The sequence below is a fragment of the Lutra lutra genome, chromosome 17, assembly GCF_902655055.1.
Source record: "Lutra lutra chromosome 17, mLutLut1.2, whole genome shotgun sequence".
Classification (NCBI taxonomy): domain Eukaryota; kingdom Metazoa; phylum Chordata; class Mammalia; order Carnivora; family Mustelidae; genus Lutra; species Lutra lutra.
Window position 1 is genome coordinate 33,215,785 of NC_062294.1, and position 15,993 is coordinate 33,231,777.

A 15,993-nucleotide genomic window follows, 5' to 3' on the forward strand; every position below is an offset into this window, starting at 1 on the left:
GACTGTTAATAGGGGTTAGTCTCTCTCAGGTAATGTTTCCTGACAATGAGACTCCGAATACTTGCACCGGTAGGCAATCTTCTGAAGGAGGGATTTTCTTAGCTCTGGTGTGAAGGAAGCCTAAAGGCAGAGATGGATGATAATGGCTTGCATCTGTTGAAGGCTTCTCCTGCATCAGACACTGTTCTAAGGGCTTTACCTACTTTAACTCATTGAATCCTCATAACAGCACTTCTAGGGAGGTTCCAATAGCCCCATTTCACAGGTGGGGAAACTGAGGCATAGTAGTGTTAAGTAAGTCTTTCAAGCTTCCCAGTTAGTAGGTGACAGCACTGAGATTCACACCCAGGCAGTTGCAATTTCAACATCATGCTGCCTTTCCTGGATGGCCACATACCAGCTTCTGGGGTGCCTCTCCAACCCTGTCTGATTACTTAGAGTGGTGGTGAGCCGTTTTCAGACCACTTTGTAAAAGATTCTGAATAAACTGTGAGAGAAAGCCAGCAAGAACACAGCCTAGCAAGGGGTAGAGAAAGCCAGTTGCTTGAGGAATGGCCTCGGGAGCCAACGGCTAGTGTTTGTCGGAGACAGTACACAAAGATGAAGTCTGTGTGGGGGAAGGAAGCACTCTCGGGGAGCTCAGGGTGCTCAGGCAGTAGGGGAGACCTGGATTCAGGCAAAAGCTTTGCCTCTTAAGAGTCTGGAGCCACGTCTTTGCTGTGTCAGGGAATTGGATGTGGCCAACAACCCAAATGAAAATCGTACAGGGGACGAGCAAAGGGATCGACGTTTGCTGGCAGCCTCTGAGTAGTTGCGGTTTGAGCGTGTTCCGGGGCCGCTTTGCCATGCGGCGCGACGCCTCTGGTGAGAAAGGAACTGATGGCTGCCTGCCGAGGCGGTTCTCTTCCTGGCAGGACCCTCCTTGTGGACAGACACACTGTGTCTGGATGCTGGAGAGCCGCAGTAAAAATGCCTGATTTAGGGTACAGAGTGCCTCGAATTCCCCCCTTTTCTTCTGTTAAATCACAGCAAAGGGGACTACTTGAAATGGCTAATAGATTACCCAGCATCTGTGCGCTATTTTGCATGCCTTCAGCAAGGGAAAATGACTGGCTCACAGGGGCTGTAGAGTGTTTAGGAGTAAAGTGAGCAGACCTCACTGCCTCATTTTTTACCCATAGCCAGTGAAGACCTTCAGAGGTAAGCGCCTCTTCTTCAAATGGTGTACACGGCTGCTAGAATTATCTCCTCTTTAAAATAAACACCTTCATGTATGGGCTTCTGTCTGTATCAGTCTGTCTTGACAAAGATCAATGGCTCCACGTAGTACTTTTCGTCATAACAGGCAAGAGGAAGTGAATGGGGAGAGAACTGAAAAACTCCAGAAACTCGCCATAATTCTAAAATGAGAACGGATTATTGAGCGTGTTTCTATCCCTGTGTAGACACGGCCCTTCTTTTGGTGCATACGCATTGTGCCAGGTGACCTGGTGTTTATTTCTCGGCTTTTGGGGACACAGAGGGAGACTCAGTTTGCACAAACTATTATGTTTTCATGCATCCAATAGCGTTAAAGAATTACGGCGGAATGTGGCTGATTATTCAAAAAGGCACGAAGAGAACCACAAGCGGCCCCAGTCCACTCAGTTCGGTAAGAGTCTTGCTGAGATCCTCCTGTTTTCCTCATCTATTCTTTATAGAGCTGTTGCCATTCATTTTCACTTTTGTAAAAAACCCTGAAAACCTTCAGTGATTGCTTTTGCCCTTGCAAGAGCATGAACGCGTCAATATTTTTCAGGTGATGCCGGTGGCAGGGACGCTCGGAAAGAACGGCTTTTCCAGCACTTTTTTGAAGTGGTTCAGAAAGAACGTGATCGAGAGAGACCTTCAGATTGTGTTATTGTTTCTATCAACAATGAGCAAAGGTATATTTATTTTTTTTTTAGCCTGTCGAATGAGAATGTGTACAAATGGAATAATTAAGTATTCAGCCTTACATACATGTCACTAAAAGAGAATGGTAAGACTCAGGAAATGCTGTTAGAACACTGCTCTAGGGGGTGCTGGGTGGCTCAGTGGGTTGGGCCACTGACTTCGGCTCAGGTCGTGGTCCCGGAGTCCTGGGATCAAGTCTTGCATCAGGCTCCCAGCTCCATGGGGAATCTCCTTCTCCCTCTGACCTTCTCCCCTCTCATGCTCTCTCTCTCAAATGAATAAATAAAATCTTTAAAAAAAAAAAAAAGAACACTGCTCTAGGAATTACAAGAATGTGCTGTTGGGTTTACCATCCTGTGGCTGGGGAGGTTTCTGATGATAACTTTTTTTTTTTTTTGATGATAACTCTCTTACTCAGTTTTCTGTATTGCTCGAGTTTTCTACAATGAGTATCCATCGATTTCATAACCAGGAAAAAAAAAACACAAGGCTATTTTCAGACTGGGTTCCGTGTGCCGGGCACTGTCCTAGGCTCTGGGGGTACTTGAGTGAACGTAACAGACGAACCTTTGCCTTGGGGTGCTGACAGTCTAGTGTAGGACCCACAAGTTGGCCTCACTGATAATTTCAGAGATGGGTTCCTCTCATTTCTTAACTGCTTATTGAATTCCTTTCAGCCTTTGTCCTTGTTATTTTTCCTTCCATGTGGAATGCCCATTCCCTCTTCTCCATCTGTAACTCGTGCAGGGTAATAACACTTGTAACTTGTATAGGCTACTTAACACCTGTAACTCATCCAGGCCACTTTTGACCTGTTTTGGCCCAGTCTCCTGCCCTCTTGACGGTCTCCAGCTCGTCCTTTGGGTCCGCATAATGCCCTGATCTTGTGCACCATTGGCTGTCACTTGAAGGCAGACAGGAGAATTAATGTGTGATGATAATTGTCTCTGGATTCTGTCGGGTTTCGTAGTGCTTGGTGAAGAAGACCATGTCGACAAATGGTTGGTGGGAGGCATGCGCACGTACTCCAGGCTAGGTGCTGAGTGAGTGATCCTGCAGACTCAGACATGAGAACTAATCATTCCTGAACAGGAGACCAGGCACGCACAAAACATAACTCAGCATGAAGGCAGCACTGGTGTTCTTACTCTGTGTGAAAATCGACAGTCTTGAAATGACTCAGAATTCTTACTCTGTGATACCTGCTTTACAGAAACCTAACGTATTTGTAGGTAGCATCTTTACTGTTAGAGTTTGTGAAACCAAAATTATAGCTTCATCTCATTTGGAGGGTATTTGGGTTGGATCTTGGGAGAAAACGTCCTGGAAGAAATGAGGTCAGTCACAGCATGGGGAGGGTGGAGAGGCCAATTCCTTTTACATTAGAAAATTATGGGATTTCCCTTTAATAATTGAAAGACAAGCAGACATGCCCTGGATTAATTTGATCATGTGGTAATTTAAACCAGTTTTGAACCAGAGGCAGTAAAGACTCAGCATGCATAGTGGCTTGGTTTTCCCTCAACATTTAGCAACTTTGCTACAGTCATTTGCATCAGCCAGGGAAACTGCATTAATCTTTGACTAAATTGGCTTTCTTAGAACTTGTAGCAGGCATCACATCAGATCTGTAGCACCTTGTAGCTCTTTTAGAGCGGTGATGGGCTCCAGCGGCCGTTTGACTCCTGCACCCTGATGCCCTTGCCAGTCTCCCAACTCAAAGTCAGGCTGGCTGGTGTGGACTGGAGTACAGTGCTGTGTGGTGGAGAGGAGTCCTCGAGATTGCTCTTCTGCTCCCCCACCATCTGGGGTGGTATTTGGAAACCGCTCCTCTGCCCGGCGTTCCGCAGTTCTGGCATTTAGCCACGGATTAGGACCCTCCGCGGGTGCAGCTTAGGAACTCCTCGGCCGAGGGCAGGCTGCATCTGCCAGAGTCTGTGAACTGGGCCTCGCTGCCTGCTCTGTTGTCACTTTGATGTCGGAAAAGATTTGTAGTGATACATTGGTTGGCTAATTCATTCCTTTATACTCCTAAACAGTAATTAGTTTTCAAATCATGTCCTCCGATGTGAATTATTATTGTGATAGGTTTTTTTTTTTTTTTTAATTATTGTGAGAGTTTTGACTCATGGGCTGTTACTCTGTAAATAGGAACCATGTCTTGTTTTTCTTGTTTTCCTCTTGAATTTGTTTTCCGAAATCATCATTTATGTTCCTAAATTTCCTAGAAAGCATTTTTCCGGCCATCGTTTTAGTTTTTAATTCACAGAACATGGCACTTAATGTGTACCTGTTATGTGTGCTATGTTCCTCAGCGAGGAACATACAGGTAATTAAGTGACAGTTCCTCTTTTGTACCACAGGCAGCCTGATAAGGTAAAACACGCGCATAACTAACAAGTGGAAGATGCGATAATGCTGAGTCGTTCCTGCTCTAAGCAGAGGATATGTAAGAGGAAGAGCAGACTACCGTTGTAGGGTCCAAGGAGGTAAATCAGGGACGTTTCAGGGAATCATGTCATTTGCGATTTTAAGTTTCTTTGCAGGTTTCTAAGCAAGTATTGGGCAGGAAGGGAAGCAGAAACGCAAAGGAGAGTTCTGGGATAGATTCTCTAGGACTTGAAGACCCAAGGCTGAGACAATGGGAGATGAGAGGACTCTGGGGTTTGATCCAAGGTTGGTTATGGGATGTTGGTGATGACTGAGATGGCTAACTCTAGTATCACCTGTTTACTCTTTTTTGCATGTTTGTTTGGCTATACATTTACTTATTTGTTTATTTATTTACTTAAGTAAACTCTACCCCCAGTGTGGGGCTTAAACTCAAAACCCCGGAATCAAGAGTCGCACACTCCGCTGTCTGAGCCAGCCAGGCACCCCTCATCCATTCACTTGTTAGCAAGGAATTGTCGCAGTTGCAGTGACCTCAACAAATACTGGTCTGTCCCGGGAACTAATTGTAGATGAGCATTCTCTTATTTTTTCTGAAGATACTAGTCTTAGCTGTTCTTTCAAACAATCTTACATTTTGTTTCATGGTCTTTAAATTGAAATGATTTCATCAAATAACATTTGAATGAGTCCATCTTGAAAAATGCTGGCCGTGTTTATCTCACTTACCCAGTGTATCACACCACACAAAAACACGGCTCTCACCTGCTCTGCTTCTTTTATAAAATTCTGTATATGGTCAACCGTATGAGGACACCACATTTTCAGAAAAGTAAGATTCCTTTGGTTAGAGTTGCCTCCAGTTCTCCTACTGATTACATCAAAGGGATAACATACTCCTGAAAAATTTTTTTAAGATTTATTTATTTATTTATTTGACAGAGAGCTCACAAGTAGGCAGAGAGGCAGGCAGAGGGAGGGGGAAGCAGGCTCCCCACTGAGCAGAGAGCCCAATGCAGGGCTCAATCCCAGGGCCCTGGGATCATGACTTGAGCAGAAGGTAGAGGTTTTAACCCACTGAGCCAGCCAGGCGCCCCTCTACTATATGTTTTCAATGTGTCTAAGAATGAAAACAAGTTGTGGGGCCTGCATGGTTTTTGAAAAAATACAACATCTTCCACTTCACTTCCCAAGTACAGTAATAGTATAATATCTTACACCTTACTTAAACTTGTCATCAAAATATCTGTGGAACAACTGCTTGGTGATGAAGGGTTTTTGTTTTTTTTTTTCTCCTCTCGTTTGATTGACAATAACCTTACCTTTTTCTTGTGTGTGTGTGGTATGTGTGTGTGTGTTTTTTTTTAAAGGGAATATGCAACAGGCATAGGTCATCGGTTACAGGATCACGGCCTTGTGGTGGAAATGATTCACCTCTCCTCCGAGTCAAGTCTTATGAGAGCGCTCCAGGAAGTTAAGGATGATAGGTCGCCATTTTGCATTCTTGTTGAACAGTCTAATGTAAAACTTTCCTCTTGCACTGTAATTATACTTCATGAGTCTATCAAAAGTAAGTTTAGCTCCATCTAGAACTATCATTTAAAATGGATCCTGCTTTAAAAATATAATAGTTTTTCTTCATATGCTGGTATACTTCGAAGGTTCATATTTGTCAGTAACTAACCTTGATCTAGTTGAGTAAATGGTGACTTGAATAGGTATCACAAAGTACTCTCCTGTGTATTAGGGTATTTGAAACTTAAATCATCTTTATTGCTTCTTACTTAAGAATCCAGAATATTTTGTCCAAAATATTATGTAACAAGTCAGTTCTCTTGTGTGGAAGAAGTTTTGACCAAATCTCACCACCATCTTTTCTGCCCTCCGTGGTAAGTCTACAATGTTCATGCATTCTTAGACGACCCTTCTTGCCAGCTTTGCCTCTCTTGCGATACCTCAGACATTTCATTGTTCTTAGGCTCATGAGAGTGCACAAAAATGAGCCCTTCTCTACCCTAAAATACATAGCCTCAGGCAGACGCACACATCCTAGACCATTCTCCTATTTGCCTCCTGGGCGGAGTTGCTGCTTCCAGAGAGGAGAGTCTGACTTGTGGAGGGTCCCTCAGTGGCCCCCCTGGAGTCAGACCCAGACGAATCTGGGTTCTATAGTCCTCTTGGCTCTGTGGAAGCTCTTGGTGCTGTTCTCTGCAGTCCACACTTCCTGAGTTCCTCATGCGCACCAGGCACTGTACGAGATGCAGGCCAGCCCTGCTTCCTTCCTCCGCTCAGGTAGGCAGCAGCCAGGCTGCTTCTCCAACAGGCACATTATCAGCTTGAGTCGCCCTAGCAGTGTAGGATTTTCACCCTGAGTTGGGAGACCTTTCCCCTGGGCAGATACATAGTGGAGCGCTAGTAGTTGAATTCATATCCTTCACAGAAGTCGGTGTCAGACTGATGTCCTAGAATCCAGCTATAGTGTTGGGTCTGGAAAAAACAGTAGTGAGGAACACTTGGCTTCCCAATAATCTGGGGGATGCCAGGACATCTTCTGGCTATTGCATTTGCTTTGCTTCTGTATCGTCACCTATACCCACCTAGCCAGCTCTGGTTCAGTACTGTTCCCAAGAGGATGAAACGATGGTTTTTCTCAACAAAGAAAATGTCTAATTTATTTTAAAGAAATAATAAGACTAAACCAAAGTGTAAAAGAAAAGGCATCCTCTCAGAAATTACAAGTCCTACCTTCCTGGGGATGGGGGTGGGGGAGTTTAATTGAACAGGTTGTGCCGAGGACTAATCACATCTGTTTACATTCATGCTAGATCATTGAGGAAATAACCACTAAAGTAAGTAGGCCTCTCTTTGACGTTGCATTATTTCTGACAGTGTTGTTTTATACCTTGCACACAGCCATTATGCAGAAGCCTGTGGAGCGGCTTCTGTGCTGAGACAAACATGTAAGACAGTCACTAACAATGAAACTTCACCTGTAGGCAAATATACATTCATTTCTTCCTAAATGTAACCCTAATAAACAGTTTAAGATTTAACCAAATACCATCATTTCCGCTGTAGCTCCGTAGTGCCCCTTGGATCCTAAATTTGTTCAGATGTGATGCATGGAAGACAGGGTAGGGGCCTCTCATCTAAAATGAAACTTTCATGAAGTCTTATTCTCAGTAGGTAAACCCAGGAGAGATTAGGAGACACCTATGCATTGACTGTAGCCATTAAGTTATGTAAAAGCCATTCCTAGTGTCTAGAATTTATTTTATATGTAGTATTTAGGGCCTGGAGCACTCCTGACCTGACCTGGAAAGGCTTTTAACATGATTTAAGATCCCAGAGGCCTGAGCTAAAGATTGCAGAGCCACGCAGAGGATTGTGGGTTACTCCTCAGCCTACAGTGACAGAGCCTAGAAGTCCTGCACCACATGTCTGTGTGTGTGTCTGCCTGTAATCAAAGTATTACATATACAGAGTGAAGAGATTAACACTAAAAGGTGTGTAATGAAAACCAGTAGCCCCATGTCTCACCTGCTCGCTTCTTTGAAGGCTCTGTTCTCTGCTTCTACTTGTTTCTTCTGTGAATCACTCTTGTCTCAGGTTATCCACGTGGATTGCTGGAACCAAATCAGACACCTTCACTTTTAGGGTTTTTTTCTTTCCTTTAAACATTCCCAGTAGCCAGCGATGGGTGAAGTTGCATTCTGCCCTTTTTTAGGCTAGATTTGTTTAGCATTAGCAATTCCCATTGATACACATGGCACCTATTTCCATTCTCTTTCTATCTCTCTCTCTCTCAGTATAGCGAGGAGCTGTCCAATTGTGAAAAGCGGGTCTGTATGGAAAAGGGAAATCAAGCTGCACATGTTACAATTTTGAAACAATGTAATGTTTGATTTTGAAATCGACAGGCACCTGCTTTGGAGGGTCCCAGGCCAGTTGGATCAGTAGACAGTCACATCTGTACTGAAAGCTGACACAGCTTAAACAACATGTAGTTGGATTAACTATGTTATTTTCTGATTTTAAAAGGAATCAGGGGCACCCATTTGATATAAATCAGGCTCTTTCTCGTCCCTAGTACATCGTCATATGCCCCTGGAAGATGCCCTGGACCTGGTGGCTAAAGAATACAGGAGATTTTTCTCGAAACGGGAGCAGCGGGAACGGGCTGGAATTGCTTTGCAGGCTGGAGATCTGGTGGATGACTTCTTGGCCCGGGAGCGCCTGACCAGCTACTCCGTCCCATCGGGCATTCAGCACCTCCTCTTCCTGTTGAGTGAGGGAATGCATTTGTATGGGAATGAGTTGAATCTGCTCATTGACTACCTGAAGACCAGGAAAGGGCACCTGGAAGGTATTTGGCACTGTCTGTTTTCCCTCTCCATTTTTAAACCCCAGGAAATCCTATTCTGCAAATCCTTATGTGAAAGTAAAACTAAGAATTTTTTATTTAATTGAGAGACTATACATCTGTAATGTAAAGGTGTCTGATAGGAACATGTTCCTCACAGGAATTACACAGTTTTTTAATGTGTAACCTTTATAGACTAAAATGCTTTTTTTTTTTTAAGCTAAATTTCCTTTTGAATCAGATTTTTAATGTATGAATAGGATGACTTCTCTATATAGATGGACAGGTGGGAAATAGTTTCTGTTCCTTGTCGGTTTACTTTTGTGATTCAAAAGTTTCAGCTTGTTAATTGATACATTTGTAGATTATTTTTAAGTGTATGGTAAACATAAAGAAGTAGTTCCTAATCTTGAAGATTTTAAAGAGCATTCCAGTTATGAGCCAAACTCGTTAAGATGGTGACTTTTCAGTTTATTTGTTTTGAGTTGAGTAGGTGAAAAGAAAATAGTAATCACTTGTCCCTGTGGGGAAACATAGCTGAACTTCTAGGGCCATGTTAAAGCTTTGAAGAAATAGTTCATCTTATAAAATGTAGAATGTATTTTATTTAAGATTTTATTTATTTATTTGAGACAGAGAGCACAGAGGGAGAGGGAGAAGCAGACTCCCCTCTGCACAGGGCTTGATCCCAAGACCCTGGGATCATGACCTGAGCTAAAGGCAGACACTTAACTGACTGAGCCACCCAGGTGCCCCAACATGTATTTTATTTTTGTACATTTTTTGGTACCTTCTTCTCAGGGTTGTGGCGGGGGGGGCTCATAAACTTGAAACACAATTTTTTTTCCGAGTGCTTATGTCATTTATTAATTGATTAATTAAGTATAATTGACACATTCTATTACTTTCAGGTATACAGCGTAATGATTTGATATTTGTATATATCATCTAATGGTGACCACAACAAGTCTAGTTAACATCCTGTTTCTCTTTGATTGTAGAAACCTCTAAGTTAGAAAAATTACGGTCTTCTTTGACTTCCCCAAGTTGTTCCTTTTGCAGCTCGAGCCTCTGCAGCAGACTTCCGGTGACCATTCATTTTCTTCATTTTTCCAGGCTTTGAGACACTTGAGTCTTTGGCTACCAGTGATCATTCCTCATTTCAAGGAAGGAATACCCCTGTCGTGGGCAAGCCGCCTCCGCTTCTTCCAACCCCTGGAAAGCCCTCCTTCTCGGGCCCTCATCCCCCACTTCCTGCCAAGTCCCCATTGTTAGGGGACAGACCGGGAGGGGGTCTCCTTCCACCACCAGGTCAGTGCTTCCCTCCAGGAATAAGAGCTCACGGTGGCTCTGCTGCCTCTACGCGCATGGCTCTGAGAGAGCAGACAGTTGAGAACAGTTGCAGTGTCTTTTGGCATAGTCTCAGCGAATGCTAAGATTTCAGAAGACCAGAAGAGACATCTGGGGTTTCAGTGGGTGCCATTTCTTTTGAGTGAATTGCTTAAGTTTTAACATGGGGGACGTGTAGAGGAGCTTTCTTATCAAGGTTGGTGGCCACATTGAGGATGGCTTAAACAGAGTTCCCTTAATATGCACTCTGAATTCCATAGTGTTTTCCAGGCTTTTCTGAGTAGTTGGCATAAATAGTATCTGACATCTGCCTAAAATGAGGTTGTATTACTGTGGACTCCTTCCATTGTAAGTGACAGGGACCTAACTCAGCTTAAAACAAGGAGACCTGACTGGCTTACATAACTGAAAATGCCCAGGGTTGACTCACTTCCAGCCAAACTGGAGCCTGCTGCTCAAGCCTGTTACAGACATCCATCTCTTCACTCTGGGAGGAGACTTGGGTGTGGCACTAACCACTTGGGGTACCAAGTTCCAGTCAAGCCCAGTGTCCATTATACCTCTGGTTCCTGGGGTGGCTGGTATCTGAGCCTTTCCTGCCTCTTGAGGGTAAAGAGGTTTTTTGTTTTAAGACTTAAACTTAATTATTGACAGAGAGTGAGATTGAGCATGTGCGAGCAGGGAGAGGAGTAGAGGGGAAGGGAGAGAAGTAGACTCCCTACTGAGTGGGGAGCCTGACACAGGGCTTGACCCCACGACCCCGAGATCATGACCTGAGCCAAAATCAAGAGTTGGCCACTTAACTGACTGAGCCCCCCCAGGCGCCCCAAGGTTAAAGAGTTTTAACTCCTCTGTAGGTACCCGGAATGCAGTCCCACTCCTTCTGTTCTCATCTTCCAAATATTTGTTGGTACACTCTGTCCCCTCTCCTGTGTTCCTTGTGTATTAACAGTGGGAGCAGAGAAGAGGCTGGATGAGAGCATGTTTTCAGTCTGCCATGTTAAAGACAGAAGTTGGCAGTGAAGTCTTCATAGAAAGGCAGCTTTTCTCCTGGGTCTCAAATAAAACTTGGACCTTGGATGCATTCGTGTCTAAGAGTCAAATATTGCTTTGGTCTTTCATGGGAGCAGGGATCATTTTAGCCAAAAACCTTATGAGCACAATATTTCCACCTTGGCTATTATTGTGGATCAAAATAGAGAGAATGTGTCCTTTTGCTTTGGTCGCTGTACATGTGTATGTCTTTTATTAGCGAAGTCAGTCTGTGTTGAAGATCACAGCCCTAGGGGTGAAAATTTCTGAGCCCCTCCCTTTCTGACCTGGTGACCTTTGGGATGATTGGGAGTGTAGTTCCATGTCTTCTCTGTTCCTGTCACAACAGAGGCTCTCCTGCTATACCCTGTGCTTGTTCCTTTCCTTCTGCTGCACTCAACCACGCTCCCCTGTGCCTCAGCCCAGTCCCTTGGTCCACCCTGGGCATTCTTACACCTGGTTCCTGTGAGAAGCCAGTGAGTTAAGAAAAGAAAGGCTCATGGGGAGCTCTTTTTGCTCTGAGTTGCTTCTCATCCTTGCTGAAAGTTTAGAAACAAAATTCTTTCAGACCTCAGAAAGGGCTGGGTTCTTGCTTCAGGGCCTTGGCATGAACTGTGGGAATAAATGCCCTGTTCAACAGGGTGAGGACAGCAGGGCAGATCGACTGCCCGAGAGAGAGTGACAGGTTACTAGGCCATGTGGGAGACCCCCAGGACCATGTCCAGGCCGATGTTCCGGGGGGACAGATGTTAGATTCTTAGGAACAGAGTGCTTCAGGTATGTTATGGATCTGCCTTTATGACCTGTCTGGGAAAATGTTTGATGTCTGAGAAAATACATTCCAAGTGTCAAAGAGAACATTTGGAACAAATCCCACTTGTGGAAAGGTTAGGGTGGAGAACCGGGATGTAAAGACACACACAAACACGCACACGTGGACTAGATGAAGGGTTTGCAGACTTTTTAAGGGCCAAATAGTAAATATGTTATTTTTAGTGTTTACAGGCCAAGCAGCAAAGTTAAGGATATTGTGTATGTACTTCTATAATCATTGAAAGCATAATTATTCATTTATTTATTTATTTAATTTTTTTATTTTTTAAGATTTTATTTATTTATTTATTTGACAGAGAGAGAGATCACAAGTAGATGGAGAGGCAGGCAGAGAGAGAGAGGGAAGCAGGATCTCTGCCGAGCAGAGAACCTGATGCGGGACTCGATCCCAGGACCCTGAGATCATGACCTGAGCCGAAGGCAGCGGCTTAACCCACTGAGCCACCCAGGCGCCCCTGAAAGCATAATTATTTAAAAATGAGAAAACCGTCTCAGCTCATGGGTCATACCAAAACAGACGGTGGGCTGATTTTGGCCCCCAGACTCTAGTTTGCCAGACCCTGGATAAAACCCTGGATAAACACTGAGGCCTAGTCAGGGCCCAGAGGGGGCTTGGTAGAGCTCGGAGGAGTTGAGATTTGTGTGTGTGGCAGGTGCTTCTGCTCAGCCCTTCTCTAAAGATTAAGGAAAAGTCCCTTTGTTGGAGCAGCTGAAATCAGCTTCATCATGTATCTTCTGGTTTATGTTTTGTTTTTTCATTCTCTGCAGGACTGGGCAACCCCAAAGGTCTGTTTGCCCCTCCCCTGCTCCCAGCAGCCCCCTCCAAGAGACCTGCTCCTTTGGGATGCCTCCCGCCCAAGCGTGCCAAGCGCCCACTGCTTGGGGAGAAACCAGGCCTTCTAGTACCACCTCCAGGTGAGTAGCCAGCGAGCTGGGAGTGACATTCTAAGCTCATGCTGTCCACTGGCGCTTTCTGTGAGAGAGGAGATGTTCTGCAGCTGTGTGGTTGGATGTGACAGCTGTGGGCCGCATGGTGGCTGTTGAAATGTGGCTAGTTAAGACCGAGGAACTGAATTTTCAGTTGTGTTTAAGTGTAATTAATTTGAGTGAGTATCATCCCATAGTAATTACAGAGTAGTCACATGTGGCTAGGGGCTGCCTAAGTGGTCAGTGTGGTTCTAGGCTACTGGATGTGATAAGAGGCTATAGCAGTAGGCAATAAAGTGTGTTATGTTTTTACCATGTAGAAATCTATTTTCCTCGTCCCCCCCCCTTTTTAAAGCTGCAGATGTACTTAAAAAGGGAAATACATTTCTAACATAAGTGGACATTATTGTCAGTCACTGTAAAATAGAAGGTAACCCTAATAAGGAGACCACAGAAGAGTATTTCTGCTGGAAACTACTGCTGGTCTCAGTCTCTGAGCGTGGGACTTTTTTAGCTTCTGGTTAAGAAAGGAGATTGCTGAGGGTCAGGGAGGTGTTAATGGGAAACCAGCACTACTAGAAAAAGAAACTCTCCTTGACCGTGACTCTCCAGGAGGATTGCAAGAAGTTTGCAAAGGGAGCATATTCTCACGAGGTTGGATGTCGTGTAATCATGTGCCCACATATCGCTGACGTCCCTTGGAGGGGTGCGCTTTGTTCCTGCTTGGCTTGGGGAGGCACACAGCCCCCCTGCTGCCTGGCAGGGCGCCGGGACCCGACCTGTCATATACTTAAGGTCGTGACAGATTGATACGCAGCCGTGGCCCAGGTTTGCGCAGGAAGACAGGCTTTTCCTCTCTCTTCCTTCCAAGTGCAGGCCTGGCCAGCTCTTCTCTGGTGCTGCCTTTCCTCCTGTATGGCTGGGGGAGATGAGGCCAGAGGCCCCAGAGCTGCCCTCAACCCCAGCAGGGCACAAAGGTGGCGGGGAGAGCTGCGACGCCGGGCTGGAAGGCAGCCAAGCAGGCGTTTTGCTGACTTCATCTCTAGTCACTCAGGCTTTCCGAGCGTAAGTAAAGGCGCTGCCCAGAGTTTCTCTGGGTTCACTGTTAGCTTTGAGTTCTCTTTTGAGATCTGATGCCTAAACCCCAGCTCTTAGGAAAGTGAGCTTTTGTCCCTCTCTGCTCTTCATGCAGGACACATTTTTCATGATAATGACTGCCGTTTTAAAGTCTCAGTCCTCGGGGACCTGGCTGGTTCTGTTGCTTGGTCTCGAGGTCGTGAGTTCGAGCCCTACATCAGAGGTAGAGTTCACTCTAAAAAAATAAGTGAAGTCTCATCTTCTGTGTTTTAGTCAAATCTGGTTTTGCAAGATGTACCTGCTGTGGTTGTGGTATAATTGATGTGTGTTTATGAAACGGTGACAAGACACGGAACACGTATAGGTTCGTGATCCCTACCCTCCTGGGAACCTAGACAGTCTATTTCATTCTGAAGATCCTCATCTGATAGACCTCATTTTGGGGAAATTTCGAGAATTTTCCTTACCCCCTAAGATGGCCTTCTGTGCCCCAAACTCCAGGATTAGTAGAGAAAACATTTTTAAAATATTTTTTAAAAGATACTTATTTATTTATTTGACACGGAGAGAGATCACAAGTAGGCAGAGAGGGGGAAGCAGGCTCCCCGCTGAGCAGAGAGCCCGATGACTTCCCAGGACCCTGAGACCACGACCCAAGCCAAAGGCAGAGGCTCAACCTACTGAGCCACCCAGGCACCCCCGAGAAAACATTTTTAAAAAACAAGAGTGAAAACATGGAGGCTGCCTATACAAGGCATAAGGGTAGTAGTTACCACGCACTGAGTTCTTGTCCTGCGGCAGGCATTGAGGTAATCTCATTTAGTCTTCAAACAACCCTGCGAGGTACATAGTGAGATCATCTCCCTTTTCCACATGAGTCACTAAGGCTCAGAGGGTGAGGAGCCTGGCCAGAGTCACACAGTGGTACTGGTGGGGCAGACACTGCACAGCAGCCATGGGACTCCATGCTCAGTGCTCTTACCCACCACACAGTCCAGAAAGTTGTCAAGTTTTGCTTGGATTTCAGCCACATCCTTCCCTCCTCGGGGGGAGGACTGCAGAAATTTTGAGGGAAGGAGTGGTTGTAGTTTGTCCAGGGCTTCCAGGAAGCCAAGAGCTGGCTTTGGAGGAAGTCGGGTGTTAGTGTGTCTGGAGAGGGAGAGGCACCAGGATCTCCTGTGGATAAAGAGGGACCTTTGGGTGAAGTGTTTCTAACTCAGCGAAGGTGGTGTTGGGGGCAGGTGTCCCCTAGTGCTTTGTAAGACTAGGTCTAGCACCAGCCACCAGGATTAAGTGAGATAATATGCATGAAAAACTTTTAAGATGCCCCAAGCATGGCACAGATGTCCGCCTGCCGAGGTCGCAGCTAGGTGGGTGTGCTTCTGCCTGCAGAGGTGGGCGTGCTTCTGCCTGCAGAGGTGGGCGCGGCTGGAGGGCTGTGGGCCAGCTGGGCCTCTGCAGACCAGGCAGGACACGTCACTGATGCTGCTGGTTCCTCCTCTTTGCAGCTCTTCAGTCAGTGCCGCACAAGCAGACGGCGCAGCCCCCATCTCTGCTGAAATAGGAAAGCTCCCGGAGCCAGGAGAACAGAGTGGCTGCTGCTCAGATGGCGGCTTCACCCTCCTTCAAGGACTGAGTGAGGCCCCTGTCTGACCCCATGGCACTGCTGTCTGGGCCGTGGGTGTGGATGTGCGTCCCTTCTGCCCAGTAACGTGGTCCCGTGGAAACGTGTTTCCTGTTTGGAGTCTCTGTGCCAGGTAGAGATGTGTGGAAGGTCATTGTTGTAGAAATTGGATCTTGAAGTTGTTCAATTATATACATACTAAAATAAAATAAAAACTTTTAGCTTTTACATACCAGTTGCCACTTTTTAAGGACTTGTTATTTTGGAATGAGTTCAGATTTATAGAAAATTCCCAGGGATAATAAAGGGAGCCCCCTTTATCCAACTTGCCCTGATATTGACATCTTATAAAACCATGGTATCTTTATTGGGAAATTTGCATTAGTACAGGAATATTCACTATATCATAGACTTAATTCGTATTTTACCAGCTTTTCTGCTAATGTCATTTTTCTGTTTC

General features: G+C 45.3%; 1 protein-coding gene across 5 annotated transcripts in view; it reads left to right on the plus strand.

The window, feature by feature from the left end:
- Positions 1-15,765, plus strand: part of LOC125090007 (nuclear receptor coactivator 5-like) — a 75,696-nt gene extending 59,931 nt beyond the window's left edge. For all 5 annotated transcript variants that reach the window (XM_047712553.1, XM_047712551.1, XM_047712552.1 and 2 more), the window contains 7 exons: positions 1,569-1,651; positions 1,799-1,925; positions 5,697-5,896; positions 8,417-8,692; positions 9,806-10,000; positions 12,674-12,820; positions 15,418-15,765. In XM_047712553.1, the coding sequence (XP_047568509.1) occupies positions 1,569-1,651; positions 1,799-1,925; positions 5,697-5,896; positions 8,417-8,692; positions 9,806-10,000; positions 12,674-12,820; positions 15,418-15,473 (1,084 nt within the window). In that variant the 3' untranslated portion in view covers positions 15,474-15,765. The remainder of the gene's footprint in view (positions 1-1,568; positions 1,652-1,798; positions 1,926-5,696; positions 5,897-8,416; positions 8,693-9,805; positions 10,001-12,673; positions 12,821-15,417) is intronic.
- Positions 15,766-15,993: the final 228 nt, after the last annotated feature.